This window comes from Drosophila sulfurigaster, chromosome 3 (genome assembly GCF_023558435.1).
Source record: "Drosophila sulfurigaster albostrigata strain 15112-1811.04 chromosome 3, ASM2355843v2, whole genome shotgun sequence".
NCBI lineage: Eukaryota > Metazoa > Arthropoda > Insecta > Diptera > Drosophilidae > Drosophila > Drosophila sulfurigaster.
This window is the reverse complement of record NC_084883.1, coordinates 30,834,102-30,852,701: the sequence shown is the minus strand read 5'-3', so window position 1 is coordinate 30,852,701 and position 18,600 is coordinate 30,834,102. Positions and strand designations below refer to the sequence as shown.

Genomic DNA, 18,600 nt, shown 5'->3' with positions numbered 1-18,600 from the left:
TCCGGTCAGGCCGACGTCTATTTATAAGCGAAAATGCCCGAATACGTTGAACGCGATTTAAAGCGTGGTGTACGTGAAGTCGCTGCCTATGGAGATGTATCGAAAGAGTTGCCCCAACCCAAACCACAATGTGATCTGTGGGAGATCACCACATACTACACACGAACATACATACTTATAATATAAGAATCTACTTAGGTGCTAAATAACCATAAGTAGGAAAAAAGATTGCGTATGGAAGACATCGAATGAATGAATATTCAGCATAAGTTTTTGGATAATTGTTACTTATATGCCTTCAAATAGATTCTATGTTCTATAGGATTGTGTTATGCAAAGTGCTTACTTAAATGAAAAATTGTTGTTTTGTTTTTTAGTTTTTGTGACAAAGTGTCCACTTGTGTCTAGAGTGGGAGCTTATTGACAATCATTTGCACTGCACTTTCCATATTGAGTTAATCAGCTATATACGTACACGGCTAGTTTGACCATATTAATGGAGATTACCCAGACCAGGTAGTAGAATCTCGTTCTTATGTAGACAACATTGACAGATTGAGGGAAACATCATTTATTCCGTGAAATTTCAATTTGTTGACTAAATAAAAACCTCGTTTATTTGAACATTCAAATTGAGCATACATTGCACATGGAAAATAAATGTTGACTACTTTCGGGTTGACTGATTGATTAACAATTTGCTGCATACATTGCGGCACAAGTTTTATTCTGCCAAGATTTCGATGTATGTATTTACAAAATGATTGGCATTTATTTTAGAATAATGTACGAATAGATTGACTGTATAGAAATATTTCTTAAAAATATAATTCATAAATACAATTCCTCTGCCGATAGTTTTGCTTTCTGCCAGGCTTTAAAAAGTTACAAATTTTCGTTCTATCAAATATACTTGCAGCTAATCACTGTTCATTTTATGCTTATCAAATAAATTGATCAAATAACTTATCCTCCATATAAATAAAACTACTTTGTAGTCAAGTTTATGCTTATAAAATGCTTGATTTTATTTGTACATGAATGAAATGATAAAAAATATTACGTATACGTAAGACCTGAACAAATAAAACTGAGAGGTACATAAAGTGGATAAAAAAATACAACAATATCTCTTGCCCAATGTGAATATGCATTTAATATATATCCAAATAGCACTTAATGCTTGGTGCTGTTCAGTGCATGGTGCACCAGATCATTCAGTCCCAGTCTCAAGGAGACCCAATAGATAAGGCCGCCGATTATAAGCGTCTTGCAGATGCGATCCAAGACATACATGCTGTAGTATTAAAAATAAAATACGTTAGATTATACACGACAGGCAGAGCATAAAAGCGATTTACAATCGTAGCTGTATGCGTGATTTGGGCAACGATGTGAGGGGTTCCTTCATCACATACTGACGTCCACCCAGAATGCTCATCTTCATGTACTCGTAATCATCCACATCGTTGGTGTTGATTTTAAAGCTGTTGAAGTGATAAAAATGTATATGAATATTGAATTGCAGCTGAAGGAATTCACAAGACATGTTACTAAAGAACTTGATGAACTATATTGATGGGCAGATGGATGATGAGATGTGCTCAAAAATAATGTCAATTGAAAACTTGCTTCATCTACTGGTACGAGTAAGTACTTGAATGTACTACTTCATTATCGAATATTATGACATATGTCTAGTCACAGCATTGAGCGTACATTTTGCGATCCTCTTCGGATATTTCCTGATAGATTTGTTGAAAATGCGATGACTTGAAGTCCCAGTTACGTGTGGTAAAGAATTGAAGCACCTCGAGGCCAACCGATATTTTCGTCTGTACGCGAACCATACTGAAATATATTTTAGAATTGAATAAATGCTTTGGTTGAGAGTCGGCGAGTTTCTTACAAGCGTCGCTGTCCGAAAATGGCCAAGAGCAAGTCGATAAAATAGGCGGGGAGCCACATAAACATGATGACACAGAAGGTGTGATAGAACTTGTTAGAGGTCATGTTGCCATCGGGATACCAGAGTCCCACCTCAAATGGATAAGCAAGGCCAAGTTCACGTCCCACATCCATTATCCATTGCCATGTGCGCTTCTTGGCATCTTCCACAGTGATGTTATACACAGGCAGCTGCGCTGATCTGAAAATGAATATATGTATATAAGTCTTAGCTATGATATGATATAGGAGAGTGTGTAGCTTGCTTACTTTTGCTTTGTCAAACTGTTGTGATAGGGTATCAGAATGAGACCATTGACGGCTATGTCCACGGGCACCACCTCCGACTTAAGCTCTCCGTTGCAGATCATGGAGCGGATGACGCCTTTGCCGGCGCCAATCAGCACACCTGTGGGTCCATTCATATTGTCCACCCAGCCGGGCAGAGGTTCCGCCACAGCGGGCGTCACTGTGCAAGCGGAATACATGTTAGAAAAGCTCTAAGAAGCGTAACAATCTTAGCAGTTAATAAAAAAAATACAGGCATGCGATACAAACAACAATTGAGAGATGTGTACAACAAAACCTAGACGCATATATATTTATCTCGAATATGTTTAACAATTAAAGCTATTGACTACATAAATTCCTGTGACCACAAAAAAGCTAAAGAACTTTTAAGAAGAAACTAAAATAAAGCCAGGACTCCCGTCCATTTCATTAGATAGTAGAAGAAGAAGCCCACTATGAGTGTCTTGCAGACGATGTCAACGGCTTTTTGACTAGAAAAAGAAGAGAGTTTAGTAATTACTATAATCATTGTGTATTCTAGCCAGCTACATTTTCATGTGGAATCTCGCCTTGTCCAGATCCTCATCTTTCTCTTTAAGAATGTATCTGCGTGCACCAAGCGCACCAACAAACATATATTCTTCTTCTGATTCCTTTACATTCATGTTCATATTGAAGCTGCAATAGGAAAGTAATTATAAGTCAGACAAGACTCTCAGTAATTGAAACTAGATTACTCACATTTCTTTGTCCTGTTCGTTAAGATTGGTCCATAGCGAGGCAAAATTGTCGGAACGGAAAGTCCAAGCATTAAGTGTGAAAAACTGCAATACTCCCAAGCCAGTCGAGATCTTTTCTTGAACACGCAACATGCTGGAAAGGAAGGCAAAGAGTTAGATAAACTTATGAATACGATAATATGAAAACTTTATTAGGATTGTAGCAAAAGAAAGTGATCTCGTAACACGGTTTTATTTCGTAGCTATTTCTTGAATTTCGGTAATTTAGAGTTTCAATGTCTATCTGTAACTTTAAAAGCCTCGAAATGAAGATATACATACATATATCTTGATAGTAAATCTATTAATATGATTTACTCGGAGTGATTTACATCTAAGTTGAAATGAAACACCGTCATACTTACAAACGCTTTTGTCCGAGGATTAGCAGTAGAAAGTCGAGCAGATAAGCAGGCAGCCAGTGAAACATCATAACGTTGAAGTTGTGATAGAATTTGTTGGTGGTGACGCAGGGATCTGGATACCAGAGACCCGCATTAAAAGGCACTTGCTTATTGATGCGTTTGCTCATCTCGACCACAGTGCCCATTGTCATCTTACGGTGATCCGCATTCGTTATGTTATAGACAGGAACATTGACAGGACGCTTAGCCTGCTTATTGAACTCGTAGGGTATCACGATGAGACCACTGATCGCATAGTCAACCGGTATGACTTCAGCCTTGTTCTCCTGATTCACCAACACAGAACGAATCACACCTTTGCCGCAGCCAATCATCAGTCCCGTGGGTCCATTCAGATTATCCACCCAACCACCCAAGGGTTCATACGCAGCAGGCGAAACTGTGTGAAGAGTTACATATTAAAATTCGAATCGCACTCAACCAATGTCATTGGATTCTACATACCGAGGAAAGCCCAACATGATTTGCCGTTTCCATCAAAATTGTTGATGAACCGTAGCCAATTAGGTGTGAGTGTAGTGTGAGTGTTGTGAATAATGAGTGAGTGTTTTAAAAGTATTCAAGTGTGTGAGGTGTAGAGTGTACAGTTGAGTAATTGAAGAAGAATTAGTTTAGGTGTTGTAAGTGGAAGAGAATGCATGTGAATATTGTGAGTGTATTAATTTTATTCAATAGTGGAGCAGTGTAATAAGTGTTAATTTAGTGTTTATTCTCTTTAAATTTTTGGTGTTGTATATCTGTGAGCGCAAATGAATATACTGAGTGTATTCATAGCATTCACTTATGAGTGTAGGGTAGGGTAAGGGAGAGTTTTCATTGTATTCATAATAGGGTAGGAGTGGAGATTGTCTTTAGTTGCGAATATATTCACTGTTCATTATTGTTCATTATTGGAGTAGAGGAAATGTTTGGGATAACAGGATATTAGGACATATGAATATCGTGAGTTTATTCATTTGAGTGTGTATCTGTTTTGTGTGTTCTGACTGTATACAATTTGGCTATTCGTCGTTGTTTGTTTGGACACTTAAGCAATACTCAACACTCGAACACGCACTCGTTAAAGATATTCGAACCGTTTTATTCATATTTGATATTAGATATATTCATGGATAAGAAGATGGCTTAAATATAAAAAAAAACTTCAATGACGTTTTGTACCCAACAAAGCGAACCTAAGCAACAATCATAAAGCGCGCAATTACTATATTTATTTAACTTGGCTAACTGCATTCGTTAACGTGGCTAAATGATTCACACGCCCACAAGGCGTGACAGCAGCCCGTAAGTCCAGTAGCCCAGGAAACCTACGATGATCACCTTGCACACACGATCCAGGATATACATGCTATAAGTTGAAACGCCAAGAGAACGAAAGAGGAAGAAAGAAAGAGAAGGAGGGGAGGGAGTGAGAAGAAGAAGATTTTCGATCATTATTCATTCGATTCATACAGCATAAGCTGGCGTCGAGCACGTGGCAGAGAATCGGGAGACTCCTTCATGAGATACTGTCGACCGCCTTGGACACAGGACTCGATGTACATGGGGATCGTTTCCTCGGGATCCATGTCCATGTTAAAGCTGTACAAGACACGTTAATGCTGAGTACTGCATTTTACCAATAGATGGCGCTTACTTTTTCCGATCCGTAGCGTTCATCATGTCCCATAGCGAGGAGTAGGCATCGGACTTAAAGAACCAGGCGCGCATCGTAAAGAACTGCAAAACCTCCAAGCCTACCGAGATGCGATTCTGCACACGTATCATGCTAAGGGTCACGACGAGGGAACGATGGGGAAGGGAAAGGATTATGATTGCGGTACAGTTCAGACGACGCGATCGAACCCAAACAACTTACAAACGCTTCTGGCCGAGTATGAAGAGCATGAAATCAATGACATAGGCGGGCAGCCAATGGAAGAGCAGCACATTGATATTGTGATGGAATTTATTGGTCGTGATGCAGCCATCGGGATACCAAAGACCCGCCTCCATCGGATACTGATAACCGATCTTTTTGCTCATCTCAATCACCTCGCCCCACTGCATCTTGCGATGATCCGCGCACGTTATATTGTACACCGGCACATCCACCGGACGTTGCTGCTGCGTCACAAACTGATACGGGATGACGCACAGTCCATTGATGGCATAGTCCACCGGTATGACCTCGGACTTGTGACGCGTATCGATGAGCATGGAGCGTATGACGCCCTTGCCGGCACCCACCATCAAACCCGTGGGTCCATTCAGATTATCCACCCAGCCAGGCACGGGCTCGTAGGCCGATGGCGAAACTGCACAGGAAATTTAGGCATCAGATTCGCAGTTGCGAGGAGAGAAGAGCATTTCTCTTACAAAGGAACAGCAGCAACAGCAGGAGCAACAAGAGCAGGCAGCTTGGACAGCGTGGTTAAGCGTGTTGTAGACTGAACTGAGCTGTAGGCTGAGGTGTAGTTGGTGGCGTGGGAGGAAGCCAGAGTGGAGCTGGAGTACAAGTGAATTCTTGGCGTGCTTAAGCTGCGGGACAATTGGCAGCAACAGATAAGGCGAGGGAAAGTGGCGTGTTTTCTTTAGCATTTAAATTGTCATTTGCTTTTGATTATTAACGTCTGTTTTTCCGGGATTTGTTTTTATTTTGTTTACAGTTTTCAAGACAATTGGCAGCGGCAGACAAGGCAAGCAGAAGCGGTGTGTTTTCTTTTATTCACTTTGATAATTTTCATTTACTTTTCCTTAACTTGTATTTAGTTTCTTTACAGTTTCAACAGCAGGAGAGACAAGGCAGCAAGAGACAAGGCGGGGAAAAGTGTTTGGCATACTCATTTATACTTGTAGGCCATTATTTTATGTTTTTTTCTAGAATTTTTAGTGCTTAAGCTGCAGGATACTTTGGCAGTTACACCTTGAGCTAGAAACAAGAGGCGTGGCAAGTTTTTAAAGGTCGTGGCAAGCTTCTGTTTTGGGGGGCGTGGTGCGTATTTTAAGTGGGCGTGGTTTGCTTGCATTAGTTGGCTTTGTTTTCATTTATATTGCCAGCTTGATTTTGAAGTTTAGTTAGCAATTGCTGCAAATTGTACTCAACTTCAATTTCATGCTCATTGAACTTGTTGGTCAATGACGACGACGACGACGGCGACGACGATGTCTTCAGTGTGTGTATTTGTGTGTGTTGGTTGTGCGTGTAACTGTGTGTAGTTTTGAGGAGTACTTAGCGTGTGCAAGCAAGTCCAAAGTCGCGGTTAAAGAGCATTTGGATAAAGCGCAGCAGGGAAAGATAGTTATGGCACACTTCCTTGACATACAGATACATTTACATTTACAGCTTGAGATACGCACACATAAAGCTTAAGAGATACATTTAGAGTAAGATTCACAGAGAGCACATGAGAGACACAAATAAAAAAAAGAGTCATTTTGCATATACACCTTCAGATACATTTAAAGCTAGAAAATACATATACACTTGCAGCAAAAAAAAATAAAAATAGACCTAAAAAGTTTCGCATAAATGTAGTAAAAAACAAGAAATGACGGGAAGCGCGTCGTAAAAAATAAAGAAAGAGTGTCAATTAGCTGCACATAAAAGGTGTTCGGCCACACCCACAAGAGAGATAGAAATCTTGAGTTTGGCTTTCGATTGGGCAACCGAAAAAATAACTTGGCCTACACTGTCGGCGTCAAAATGTTGCCAAACCCAACATTTTGCGGCTCGCTAAATGAGTTGAACTCAACGAACTTTACTTTAACGCGCTTCGCTGTTAAAGTCAATCAATTCATCAATATGTAAACACATATCACATAGTCTTTGTCTATGTCTATTCGTTAAGCCATTACGGAATTAAGTTCAATTTGCTAATTTTTCTGGCTCTTTGCCAACTTATGACAAGTTCAACATAGGCCAACACAATGTTTGTGAAGTTTTAGCGCATTCTTGAGATGCATCTAATAGACTTTTAGACCTGTCTGACTATACAACATAGTTAACTGTCTAATGAGTTGTAACTGGGTAATGCTAACTTTAACTGACATACTAAAAGCCAATTTGCCAATCCATCAGACTTTTAAGAAACTTTCAAGAGTTGCCTTTTAAAACATCACTTCATAGCATATATTATATTCTTTAAGACTATTCTATTCTCTTATATATACTAGCATCGCATTCTTGTCTTGTAGCTTAGGACATTGGCATGTGAAAAAATTGCGTAAAATATTTATAATTTAATGAGATGAATAAATTACTAAAGTGCGTCAGACTGTTCGCAAAAGGAGTTCATCCTATGCAAATAATTTATTATTTGCAAAACTATCTAAATTGTTAGCGAAACTGGCAAAGAAGTTTTCGCATTTAAGGCAAATTTTAAACTAGTTTAATTAATATGTATTTCGGGCCATAAATGGAATAGACACATACAATTAATGCCCAGAGTATGTATGTATATACGTCTACTTAATGACTCAGTAACCAATTAGTACCGAATAAAAAAAAACTGTCTTTGAAACAACAAATTTTCTATTTTTAGACTTGAGCCTACAAGTCATATAATAAATGAAGATTCACCAAAAAAAGCAAATAAACAATTCTATAATAAATTATAAATCTAAGACTTCTAAAACGTTTTCTTGCTATAACAATCTGTAGAGTAATGAAATAATACTGAAACAAAGAAGCTAGCTTCAAGAGTCATTCAAGTATTTTGTATTTCTTTCACATCTTAAATTACAACAACTTTTTGTAACTTTCTCAGTTCCTGCTTAGCTTTTACTTTACTTCCTTATGGATATCAGTTACAGCTGGAATAAGCGAAGCGCTAAGTTTCTGATAATTAACTTTCTCAAAATGATAAACAGCCCAGCTGCAGTTTGCAACTATCAAATATATTCAATGAGTTCAGCCTTCGGGGGTTAGCTTGCTCAATCCGACAAACTGGCAATAACTTTGCATAATGCATGGAATTATATTCCATTCCCCCCTTCACAAATGCAATTGCCAAATGCAGTCTGCAGTGGGATTAGGCCATAAATCAACTATATATATATATATAAAGAGAGGGAGATTGCAGCTGGCAAGGCAAATTAATTGGTCAAGCGAAAAGGCGGAGGATTAGAGATGATTTTTAATGTCGACAGCGCGCACATAAAAACATTTATATTTATAGGCAAGAGTGTACATAAAAAATGGTAATAATTATAGCCAAAAAAAAAGGAAAGCGAAGCAACAAAGCAAGCGAAGGCATCGCAGCCTCAAGACACCGAGGCAGCAGATGATGGCTAAAAGAAAAACCCGATTGACTTGAAAAACTTACCAATGCTTGGCCTGGCGATGATCACCGGCATCGTTTCGTAATGATCGCGCACTAGGATCTCGGCCAGACGCTTCGAATAGGTATAAGTATTGGGATGTGGCTTCAGCAAATCAGGCGTAATCGCATCCAGAGTCTTCACATCCATCCATTCAGCCAGACGCATGAGATCCTCGGGCTTGTGGGGGAACTCATAAACCTTCTCGTACATCACTTCCTGATCGCAGTTGCAAAAGGCTGTCGAGAGATGCACAAATGCTTCCAGCTGCTTCATCTGCTTGGCCACATTGAGGGCACGCTGTGTGCCCAGCAGATTCATGTCAATGGCATCGCGCAGATTGCCCTCGAGCTTCAACGTGGCCGCCATATGGAACACAATGTTAGTGTTGTCCACCACATGCTTCAAGCTGTCGCCACTCAAACCCAGCACTAGTAAAGAAAGCCAAGAATTAATTACAGATTCAGAGTTGAGAACAGTTTCTACTCACAATCGTAGGTAACATCGCCCTGATAGATGGTCACCTTCTTCAACATCTCGGGACGCTCGTCTCTGATACGCTGAAAGATGGGCAGCTTGAACATCTCCTCGAGACGCGATTCGGGCGCCTTGCCGCGCTTGGGGCGACAGATGATGATGACCTCCTTCAGTGAGTGACACGAGTAGAGCAGCTTCTCCAGCAGCACTTTGCCCATGAAACCGGAAGCACCCGTGATGAACACGGTCTTGTCCTTGTAGAACTCTTGTACTGGCGATAGATCAACCATCTTGGTGCTGCAAGCGAACAAAGGGAAACAAGTTAGAAAACTATAATTGGCAATTTTTAACTAGTTTTAGCAAAAATTAATAAAGAATCTTATTCATTTATTTATCAACTTAAATATCAAAGTAAATATAAATATATTGACTTCTCTATGCATATATTGAAAGCTTGATATACATATCTTTTATTATAAATTGAAATTCTGGTATCTATTTTAAATTATTATTTTTTTATTTATATATAAAAAACTCCAAAAAACAATGAAATATATCAGCCCAATGCCGCTTTTCTCACATTCAGAACTTGTATATAAAACTTATTTTTTGGAATGTTTTTTTTTTACAAAAACTATTTGTAAAGTGATAACAAATAAGCAACATAAAATGTGGTACTATGTTTAAGGACGCAGTTGTAATATTCATATAAACATTATTATGAATTCGAACTTGAACTACTGCTTATTTATCTTTATTTTTTAGATTTGAAGAAATACATAAATAAATTCTAAAACAGACTTAATCTGCCTGTCGCGTTATCATCATTAAAGTTAGTAATGAGCAGCTTCTTTTAATAGGTTTTTATATAACATAGTATGATATATATGATAGACCGGCAGATAAACAGCATCGAAGTCAACAGACTTGGCTCTGTCAAAGAATTTTATAGTTACGTCTATTAAATTCTCTTTGCTTTGCATAAAGCTATTATATGTTGTTACCCGGCAAACGGGTATAAAAAATAGAGCGAGAGCTGGAGAAAGAGAGAGGAAGAATGTAAGTTGAGGTTGCAACAGGCGTTGTGGCATTGCATTACACTCAAACGCGCAGCTCGCAGTTCGCAGCTTGTAGCCCACATTCCGTTCCAGCAGACAGCAGCAGGTGTCGAAAGCTGTTGGCCCAAAACTGGAGCTAATTCTTAGCCACAATGTGAGCCAAGTCGCAGTAGCAGTAGCTGTTTGAGCCTGTTCAATTGAAACTGGTTTCAATTTTTGTATGTTTTTGAGTTTTGATTGCGGCGTCGATTTCGCATTTCTTTGCATTTCAGCTAACGATTACGCAATGCGACGGGGCGAATGTCTGGACGGCTCGCTGATCACTTTAATAGCAATACACAATGGTAGCAACAACGACAACATCATCGACTAACAACTCACAACTGGCGACCAATGGGCAGAAGCCATAGCCAGAAAGACAGGAGGAGAGTCGAGACCAGATACAGACTGCTACTTTATAGTATTGACACAGTTAAAGCAATAAAGTTGGACCACCAACACCCGTCTAACATGTCTGATGTTAGGCTTAATGGAAAAAAAGTAAAAAAAAAAAAAAAGAGTGTTGCAAGTGTTGCAAGCGGCGAGCAGCACGCAGCATGCAGCATGCCACAAGCTTGCAAAGTTTTTCCCAAAAATTGCACAATGCAGATTGAAGTCGTAGCTGAAGTTGGAGTTGGAGTTGCAGCTGTAGCTGTAGCTGGAGTTGGGGTTGTACTCCAAGTTAAAGTAAGCTTGTTGTGCTTCATGTAATTTTTTTTTTTGTTACACTTGGCCACATCTTGTCTACATTTTGGGCAAGCTTAAACCTCGTTTAAATCGTGCCACTTTGCCTCTCTTTATGGCCACTCCATAGCACAGCATTTTATGTACCGTCTAAGCTGCCTTGCTCTTTGGCCGCAACGTCGCTTCGTGACATTTCTAGACGGCCTCACTTTGAAAGTCGTTTGGTTTCGCTTTCAGTGAGTTTACCCTCCAAAAAAACTGTGTTTATACAAATGAGGTGGTTCCCTATTCAAGAAAGGCAAAGAGAAGCGCTATTTTAAGGCATATCCAGTTTTATAAAATAACAAGCAAATAAATTATGAACGAAAGTGTGAAAAAAATATAAACGAGTTAGCTAATAAAATTTTATACTTATGATCAGCAAACACAACAAGAATATTCATTAAGAAGACTGTCAATCTTTGAATTTAAATTATCTATGATTAAGCTTCATTTAAGGAGCATAAAGATTTAAGTATGATGTCTTTTATTTCGTATATCAAGATTGAAATGTTGAAGTATTCTATAAAAAATATTTATAAAAATTATACAAAAAAAAAAAATAAAAACATTTAAAATGATTATCTTGAAATTATATACAATTAAGCTTCATTTAAGGAGCGAAAAGTGTGGTTAGGTATTGGTTAGGTATTCTATATAAAATATAATATTTATAAAAATGATAAATAAAACTCATTAAGAAGACAGTCAATCTTTATTATTATTATATATTATTGATTCTAAATTATTGAGCTTCACTTTCCTTATGCATATAAGAAGTAAATTAATTAAGTATTTAATATAAAAATATTTTTAAAAATAATAATTAAAAATGATCAATCTTCATTTCTTTATTATCTATTATAAAGAGAGAAAAGTAAGTGAAAGGGATTAATATTCTTCATCAAATATTTATAAAATTGCTTTTAAGTGGTATCTGCTCGTCGTGCATTTGCAGCTTAAGCACTTTTACATTTGATAAATCGCACATTTCATGCAACACTGAACAAGTTTTTCGGCATTTCGGCTTTTTCGGTTTGTCACCATGTTGTCTATTTACCATAACACACACACTCACACAAACAAAAAGCAAGGCGTTGTTCATCTGTCTAGCGATAGCTGTACATAATAATAAGTATGCTATCTATAGCTGTATCAGTTTCTGCGAGTGTTTGTTCAGTTGAGCGATTAAGGAAAGTGTGCCCAACTGAATCGAGCCGAGGAAATGCGCTGTAATTGCGGCATGACGTCGCACAAAAATCTAAAGTCAGACTCAGTAGCTGATCTGTAAAGATGTGTGTCAATAAACAAGCGCGAACTAACGACACCTTGAACTACAACTGAAATCGTGCCAGTAGCCAACGAACTGCCGAGTTGTTTTCTGATATATGAACTTGGCTAATAACTAAGCTAAGCGACTGCAGTCGCAGAATGCACTTTTCACACTTGTCTCATAATTCATTGTTGTTTAACGTATCTGACAAATTGCTTCATTTCCATGTTTATTGCCAATTAAAGCACTGCGTCGCAAGAAGATGAAAATCGAGTCGGCAACTTGTGCAAGCGCGCAAAGAGACAGCTCCAATTCATTTGCAGCCGCAACTCGAACCGAAAAATCATAAGCATAACATATACACAGGCAGACAGATGTGGAAAATGCCAAAAACAAGTGGAAACAACAAGTTGTAATTGAAACTGAACAAAACACAAAACAAAAAACACCGCTCAAAACGAAAGACTTAGGCAACGAACTTGCGCACTGTGCCATGCAATTTAATAGCATATCTTTAGTGCCACAAGTACTATCAACATGACAGTCACAACATGCAGATTGAGCCACTCATATATGTATATAGCTACATATATCGTCCAGCTCATTAGCATAGTTTAGACGGCAGGCAGGTTAATGGCTCACTAGAATCCATATTTGGCAATAATCTCGCACAAAAAAAGAAAAATACGTACTTATTCTTGACACTATTCATATACGAATTATGCATATACATACATATATAGTAATAGCAACGGTCAAGTCGATCATAATGCTAAGTGCATTAAAACTGACTTTTATTTCGACGACCTTGGATGGCAGTTAATTGAGGTTATGGCTCGTTTAATAAACCTTAAAAACAACACATAATATAAATGTGAAATTTAATACTTCTAGCTGGGGATCAACTCAATAACTATTTAGTTATAATTGAGACAAATGCAGTGCATCACTTAATGTCCGTCTAACGACTTAATTATCATTGTTGAGGTTATGTCACGCTTCAAAATAGCCAGTTCATCAATCCAGCTCAATCAGTTTACGATTGTAACTTTGTTATCAAATACTAATGAGATATCGCTCGAAGCTGCGTTGTAAAGCTTCTAATCAAATATGCACGGCCTTGGCATGCGCCATTCTTGAGAGCCCTCAAATTAATGGATATTTGTCGAATCTGCTTAAATATTTACCAGCCTACGTTTAGCTGAAATGCTTTTCCTCATTTCAGTGTGTCTGTGTGACTGTTACTTGTCATCAAATATGCAGAGTGGCAAGAGTGTTTTAAACCGGTTTAATCAGTTGGCTGTAACACAAATGATGGCAAAAGTGTTGTTTACGTTTTGCAACGTTGCCGATGATGATGATGATGCTGCTGTCTACGAATAGAACTCCAAGCCGTAGGAGAAATATTGATACGAATAACGAATGAATATAACTGCGTTTGACCTCATTTCAAACTTGCCAAAAGAGTGCGGTCATTAAAACAAAAAAAAAAAAAAAAAAACATCAAAACACAAAAATAAAAGCCATGAAATCAAACAAACTTTACAATCTATCAATATCTATGTATATATATGTGTGTGTGTATGTCTGTATCTCATCCCTTTAGGGGGTCTTATGGCATCTAAAAAATCGAAACAACCAAAAGCAAGCCGCAGACAACCGACAACCTCCAATGTTCGTATGTAAATAAGCTTAGAGTGATTGCCATTGACACAGAAGTGAAGAGAAACAAATACATTGGCAGACACTGTAGATGGGGCGCGTTGAATTGGCCAAAATGGATCAAAAAAGTTAAATAATAAAGGTGGTATGCGAGTGAACAACTATAACATACCCTTTATTTATGTAATTTGAGTATTTTTCCATTAAAGAAAATTGACATAAGAATAAAATTCATATTTTACAAAATTTACCCACTTTTTAAATTTAAAGCTTTAAATATGGAAAAATGTAAATCAAAAATTTCAAAATTTTTAATACTTTATTATGATTGCTATTTGAATAAATAAATATTAAATGAAAATATCAATCAATTTACATATGAAGCATGTGTAACAATATTCACACACCTCAACTATTAATTTATTACAAAATGTAAATTCATTTTGTAAACCGATTATCAAACCCGTTATCTAATCGATAATTTATGGAAAAAAATTAACCGGAAGTACTCAGAAATATGCCATCAGGCAGACGGAAGCGTTGTAAACTGATATGCGAGAGCTGGTAACTGATAGCATCGTTTAGCTAAAACTCGTCCCTGACCTGCAATTCTGCCTCCCTGACCCGAAGCGTGACCCGTGAATCGATGGTGCAAAAGGTTAATCGTTGCATGGGAAATGTCTCTTGTTTTGTTTTGCTTACGCTTATTGCTTAAGTTTTTGTTTTTGTTGTTAACAATTAATAACAGACATTATTGCATTTCCAATTAAATGCTTCGCTGGGCAGCTAATAGCCACCAAAGTGTTTCAAATAGTTTATAGCATTTTTCTGTTGCGGTTTCTTTAAACATTTTTACCAAGACAATTAAATGAGCAGAGGTCACCAGGCAATTGTTTAAAACTACACTTAGCAATAATTTCAGTGTCTCCTCCAGCTGGCGAAAAAAAAAACGGATACAACACTAAACTTGGCCAACATAGGTGGCACATAGGTGTTAGCCATTTTTGTGATGTGTGTAAGCGTTTTAATTACCTTTTGCAGTGCTTATTTATTTTATCGAGCTGTTGTTGTTGTTAATTAATTAAAAAACGTGAAAAATTTCCAGCAACAAAACACGTTACACAGACACACGTTAAGTAAAAAGAAACGAACGCGTCGACCAATAAATTCAAATGCCACGAGCACAACACGAGTTTTGTAAGTTAGTTATACAAAAATATATCTAAATTCGGAGCTAGGTGCTTGAAGCTGGAAAGCTTGGAGCTGGAGCAACTGACAGCTGCGGCGTTCAAAAGAAGACTGAACCGCGTTGGGCTGGCGCTTGGCAATATGAATGGAATGGAACTGAACCGACTGCGGCTGAAGTCCGTGAGTTGAAAGTGAGTCTATTTATTAACTGGTTGGAGCATTGAGTCGGGATGTGCTTGTAGCATGCTTGTGACAGACTTGCTGCAATGCTGTTGCTGTTGCTGCTGCTGCAGCAACACATAAACACCATTGGCTATTGGCTAGATGGCTATTGGCTCGCTGTCTTTTTGGCTATTAGCTCTCACAATTTGCTTAGCAAATTCAGCGGAACTTTAACCAATTTAACGGTGCTGTCCCAACGCGCCAAAAGGAAGTTTAGCTACGGCTTTTACTCTGGAGACTAATTGCTAAGTTTGGCAACGTTCAAGTGGTTCAAACACCAATGATGTATTTGCCTTTAACATATGCATTAACTATGCGTCTTTATGGACCACATAATGCATATTTATTTTTGGAAAATTATGCACAACGCATATGCGGGGGAAACAAAATTAAACAAAAATTTGCAAATATAATAAATCTGCTTTTGTTGTCATGTTGCTTTTTTGTCTATGCGCTTACACAATGCGTTGTTTTAACTTAATTATGCAATTATCAATATGTCATGCAAATTTTCGAACGGTTGCAAATTTGACCAACGACTTTGAGAGATATAAATTTAAACAAAAAATCCCCCAAACAAAATTAAGTATGCTAACCTTATGCTAATGTGAGCGTGTGATCAACAGGTTGTTGTCTTTGCTGTTTGATTGGACCGCCAAAGAAAGTAGCAGTCGATAACCGAAACGAATATATTTAAATATAGCGTTGCCACCTGACCCAGTTTGTTTTCATCGCACAGACTTGTATATTTCTCTTATCGATATGTCAATATTATTTAAAACCAATATATATATAAACAATTATAAGAAATTGAAGATACATATTTATTTATTTTTTCAAATTCAAACCATAAATATAGTTGCTCTCTCACTAAAATGCATACTTAGTCCATATTGTGGAAAACTATCGAAAACAATCGTGAGACATAATAAAATTATTTAACACTAAAATAATGCAAAGCAAAATAAATGCATAAACCATACATTTTTAAAGATAAAAATCGGTACGTTAATGAAGTGATTAGATAAACACGGTGAATTGCATATTTTGCATACTTTGACCACGTGTGGCTCATTCATCGATAGGTGCAAATCGATAATACGATTCTTTTTTAAGATCCCACCTCACGCAAGTGCGATTGGATTTCATTATAATTTGGAATTGGGGAAATTGCGAAAAATAATTTTGCAAACATGGCCGAATTAGATGATTTCTTTGCGAAAAAAGACAAGAAGAAGTCAAAGTCCAAGGCGAAATTCGTTACTGCCGATGAGCTGGTAAAGAACCTCGAAGAGGGCACAAAGCGTGAGGTGGCGGCGAATGCTGTCAAACCAAGAAAACCTGAAGTCGCGACAGCAGCGGTGGCAGCGGCAGTGGCATCGGCTGGCGGCGTGGCAGAAGGCGGTGAAAACGAGAGCAACACTAAAATCGCGGAGCCCGTCAACGAAGTGAGTGTGTAGAGTATGAGTGTGTAACAGAAACAACAACATAATCATTATTCAACATATTTAAAGCCGCCACCACCCGTTGAGGAGGAGTGGAAAGAGTTTGAGCAGGAACAGCGCAAGGACTACAGTGGACTCAAGATTGGCCAGTTGACGATCAGCGAAAAGCAACAGCAGCAAATTCAACAGTCTGACGATCTGGACGACGACGATGATGAGTATAGCGATGATTATGGCAATGGCGATTCAAATACCAATAGCAGTGGGCATGGCCCATGGAAGAAGCTAATACCTGCCGAGGAGGTGACTCAGATACCGGTTGAGACAGAGAAGCCATCGGCGAAAACGTACGTTCCACCCGCCTATCGTGTGAGTATTTATTTATATATCCAATAATTGCTATATCATCATCATCATCATATTACAATCCATTTGTGATACTAAAATTGGACTTTGTGCCCGTTTAGGCATCTGGACTTGGCATGGGAGGCGGCAGCAGTAGTGGACTACGCGCCCGTCGCACGGCGCCCGATATTACGAACACCGAGTTCTTCCCCACGCTGAGCGCAGCGCGTCCGGAGGAACAGCGTAAGAAGAAAAACGAACCCGCCTTCGAAGAAGTCCGCCATGGCGGTCGCTATCAGCGCGTGCAGGAGACAACCGCTGCGCCCGTGGCGGCCACAAATCGATTCCAGTCGCTCGACGACGAAGCGGACAGCTAGACCAGACCACCATGATCAATCTACTACAGTCCCACAATCGATCGATCCGATGTTGCTGCCGCCACAAACAAATATATAACAACAACCGTTTTCACCCAAAATAATGTACTATTTACAGTTGCCTCCCCGTGCTCAGCGAGTCTTTAGATTAAAACAAAAAGATAAAAAAGGTGCGCCGGCTTGAAGTTGTGAGCGTTACCTGCTCGCTAATCTTTCAAATGAGTTCTTTCTCTTGAGACTCTCTTTGTGTAACGCATGCATGATTGTCAAAACAACACTTTTTCTAGGCTTTCCGATCTACCTTTATTATCTACTATAATATGCCGCAACAACAATTGTTCATTTCGTTTGCATTTTTTTGAATTATGAAGGAATCAATGTAATACATTATGAATAATAGCCATGTGTTGAAATCCGTTTATAAACGTTATGAATTTTTTTTTTATAAACACACTTTGTCGCAAAGTTAGCAAAAATTCCATTACATTCTATTTAGAAGTGGTCACTGAACTGGATGTCAATGGCTTTAGCAGCTGCCTTTTAATGTCAGCGACGACTTAAGGTAATTCCTCTGCTACCCATAAAAATAAAAAATGTAAGTATACATTGCGTCTATAGCGAATAATTCATTTAAGATTTTTGCAAGCTAAGAATTAGCAAAGCCATGTTCGAAATGCCAAAGTTCAAAATATCCATATGAAGTTTGCAACAAATGTCATTGAAGTTGACAACAGATATATGACCATTTCAATAATGCCGCATTAAAAGTCATTCGAATTTAACTTCTAAAGAGTTAGCCTTGCATAAAGTTAAATAATTTTAGAAGATTTTAAGACTTGGCTGCAAAAATCCATCAAAAAGCAAGTTTTTTTGCGACATACTGAAACAAGAGGCAATATTTCAATAGGAGTCTTAGAATGAAGTCTCTAAAGGTTGCCGTTGTATTTACCTAAAATTATTTAATGACATTTATCTCCATCATAATATCCACCAAAATTAAAATTTATTATAAAATTTATTTTAATAGTTATATAATGTGTTTTATACA

At 38.1% G+C, this 18,600-nt stretch overlaps 2 protein-coding genes across 4 annotated transcripts; one reads left to right on the top strand and one right to left on the bottom strand.

The window, feature by feature from the left end:
• Nucleotides 1-1,010: 1,010 nt before the first annotated feature.
• LOC133843135 (putative fatty acyl-CoA reductase CG5065) lies at nt 1,011-15,278 on the bottom strand. Of its 3 annotated transcripts, XM_062276556.1 has the most exons (8): nt 15,008-15,275; nt 9,234-9,517; nt 8,749-9,174; nt 2,218-2,416; nt 1,910-2,149; nt 1,720-1,851; nt 1,362-1,487; nt 1,011-1,297 (listed from the first exon to the last, which is right to left on the bottom strand). In XM_062276556.1, the coding sequence occupies exons 2-8, from the start codon at nt 9,508-9,510 to the stop codon at nt 1,177-1,179; spliced, it is 1,521 nt and encodes a 506-aa protein (XP_062132540.1). In that variant the 5' UTR covers nt 9,511-9,517; nt 15,008-15,275; the 3' UTR covers nt 1,011-1,176. The 3 variants fall into 3 exon arrangements, with proteins under 3 accessions (XP_062132540.1, XP_062132541.1, XP_062132543.1); XM_062276557.1 differs by lacking the exons at nt 1,011-1,297; nt 1,362-1,487; nt 1,720-1,851; nt 1,910-2,149; nt 2,218-2,416 and adding exons at nt 2,451-2,729; nt 2,788-2,916; nt 2,980-3,111; nt 3,383-3,821 and having other exon boundaries at nt 15,008-15,276; XM_062276559.1 differs by lacking the exons at nt 1,011-1,297; nt 1,362-1,487; nt 1,720-1,851; nt 1,910-2,149; nt 2,218-2,416 and adding exons at nt 3,828-4,790; nt 4,895-5,023; nt 5,079-5,210; nt 5,301-5,739 and having other exon boundaries at nt 15,008-15,278.
• Nucleotides 15,279-16,247: 969 nt separating this feature from the next.
• Nucleotides 16,248-17,977, top strand: LOC133843147 (protein CDV3 homolog). Its single transcript, XM_062276572.1, has 3 exons — nt 16,248-16,833; nt 16,900-17,199; nt 17,298-17,977. The coding sequence occupies exons 1-3, from the start codon at nt 16,579-16,581 to the stop codon at nt 17,550-17,552; spliced, it is 810 nt and encodes a 269-aa protein (XP_062132556.1). The 5' UTR covers nt 16,248-16,578; the 3' UTR covers nt 17,553-17,977.
• Nucleotides 17,978-18,600: the final 623 nt, after the last annotated feature.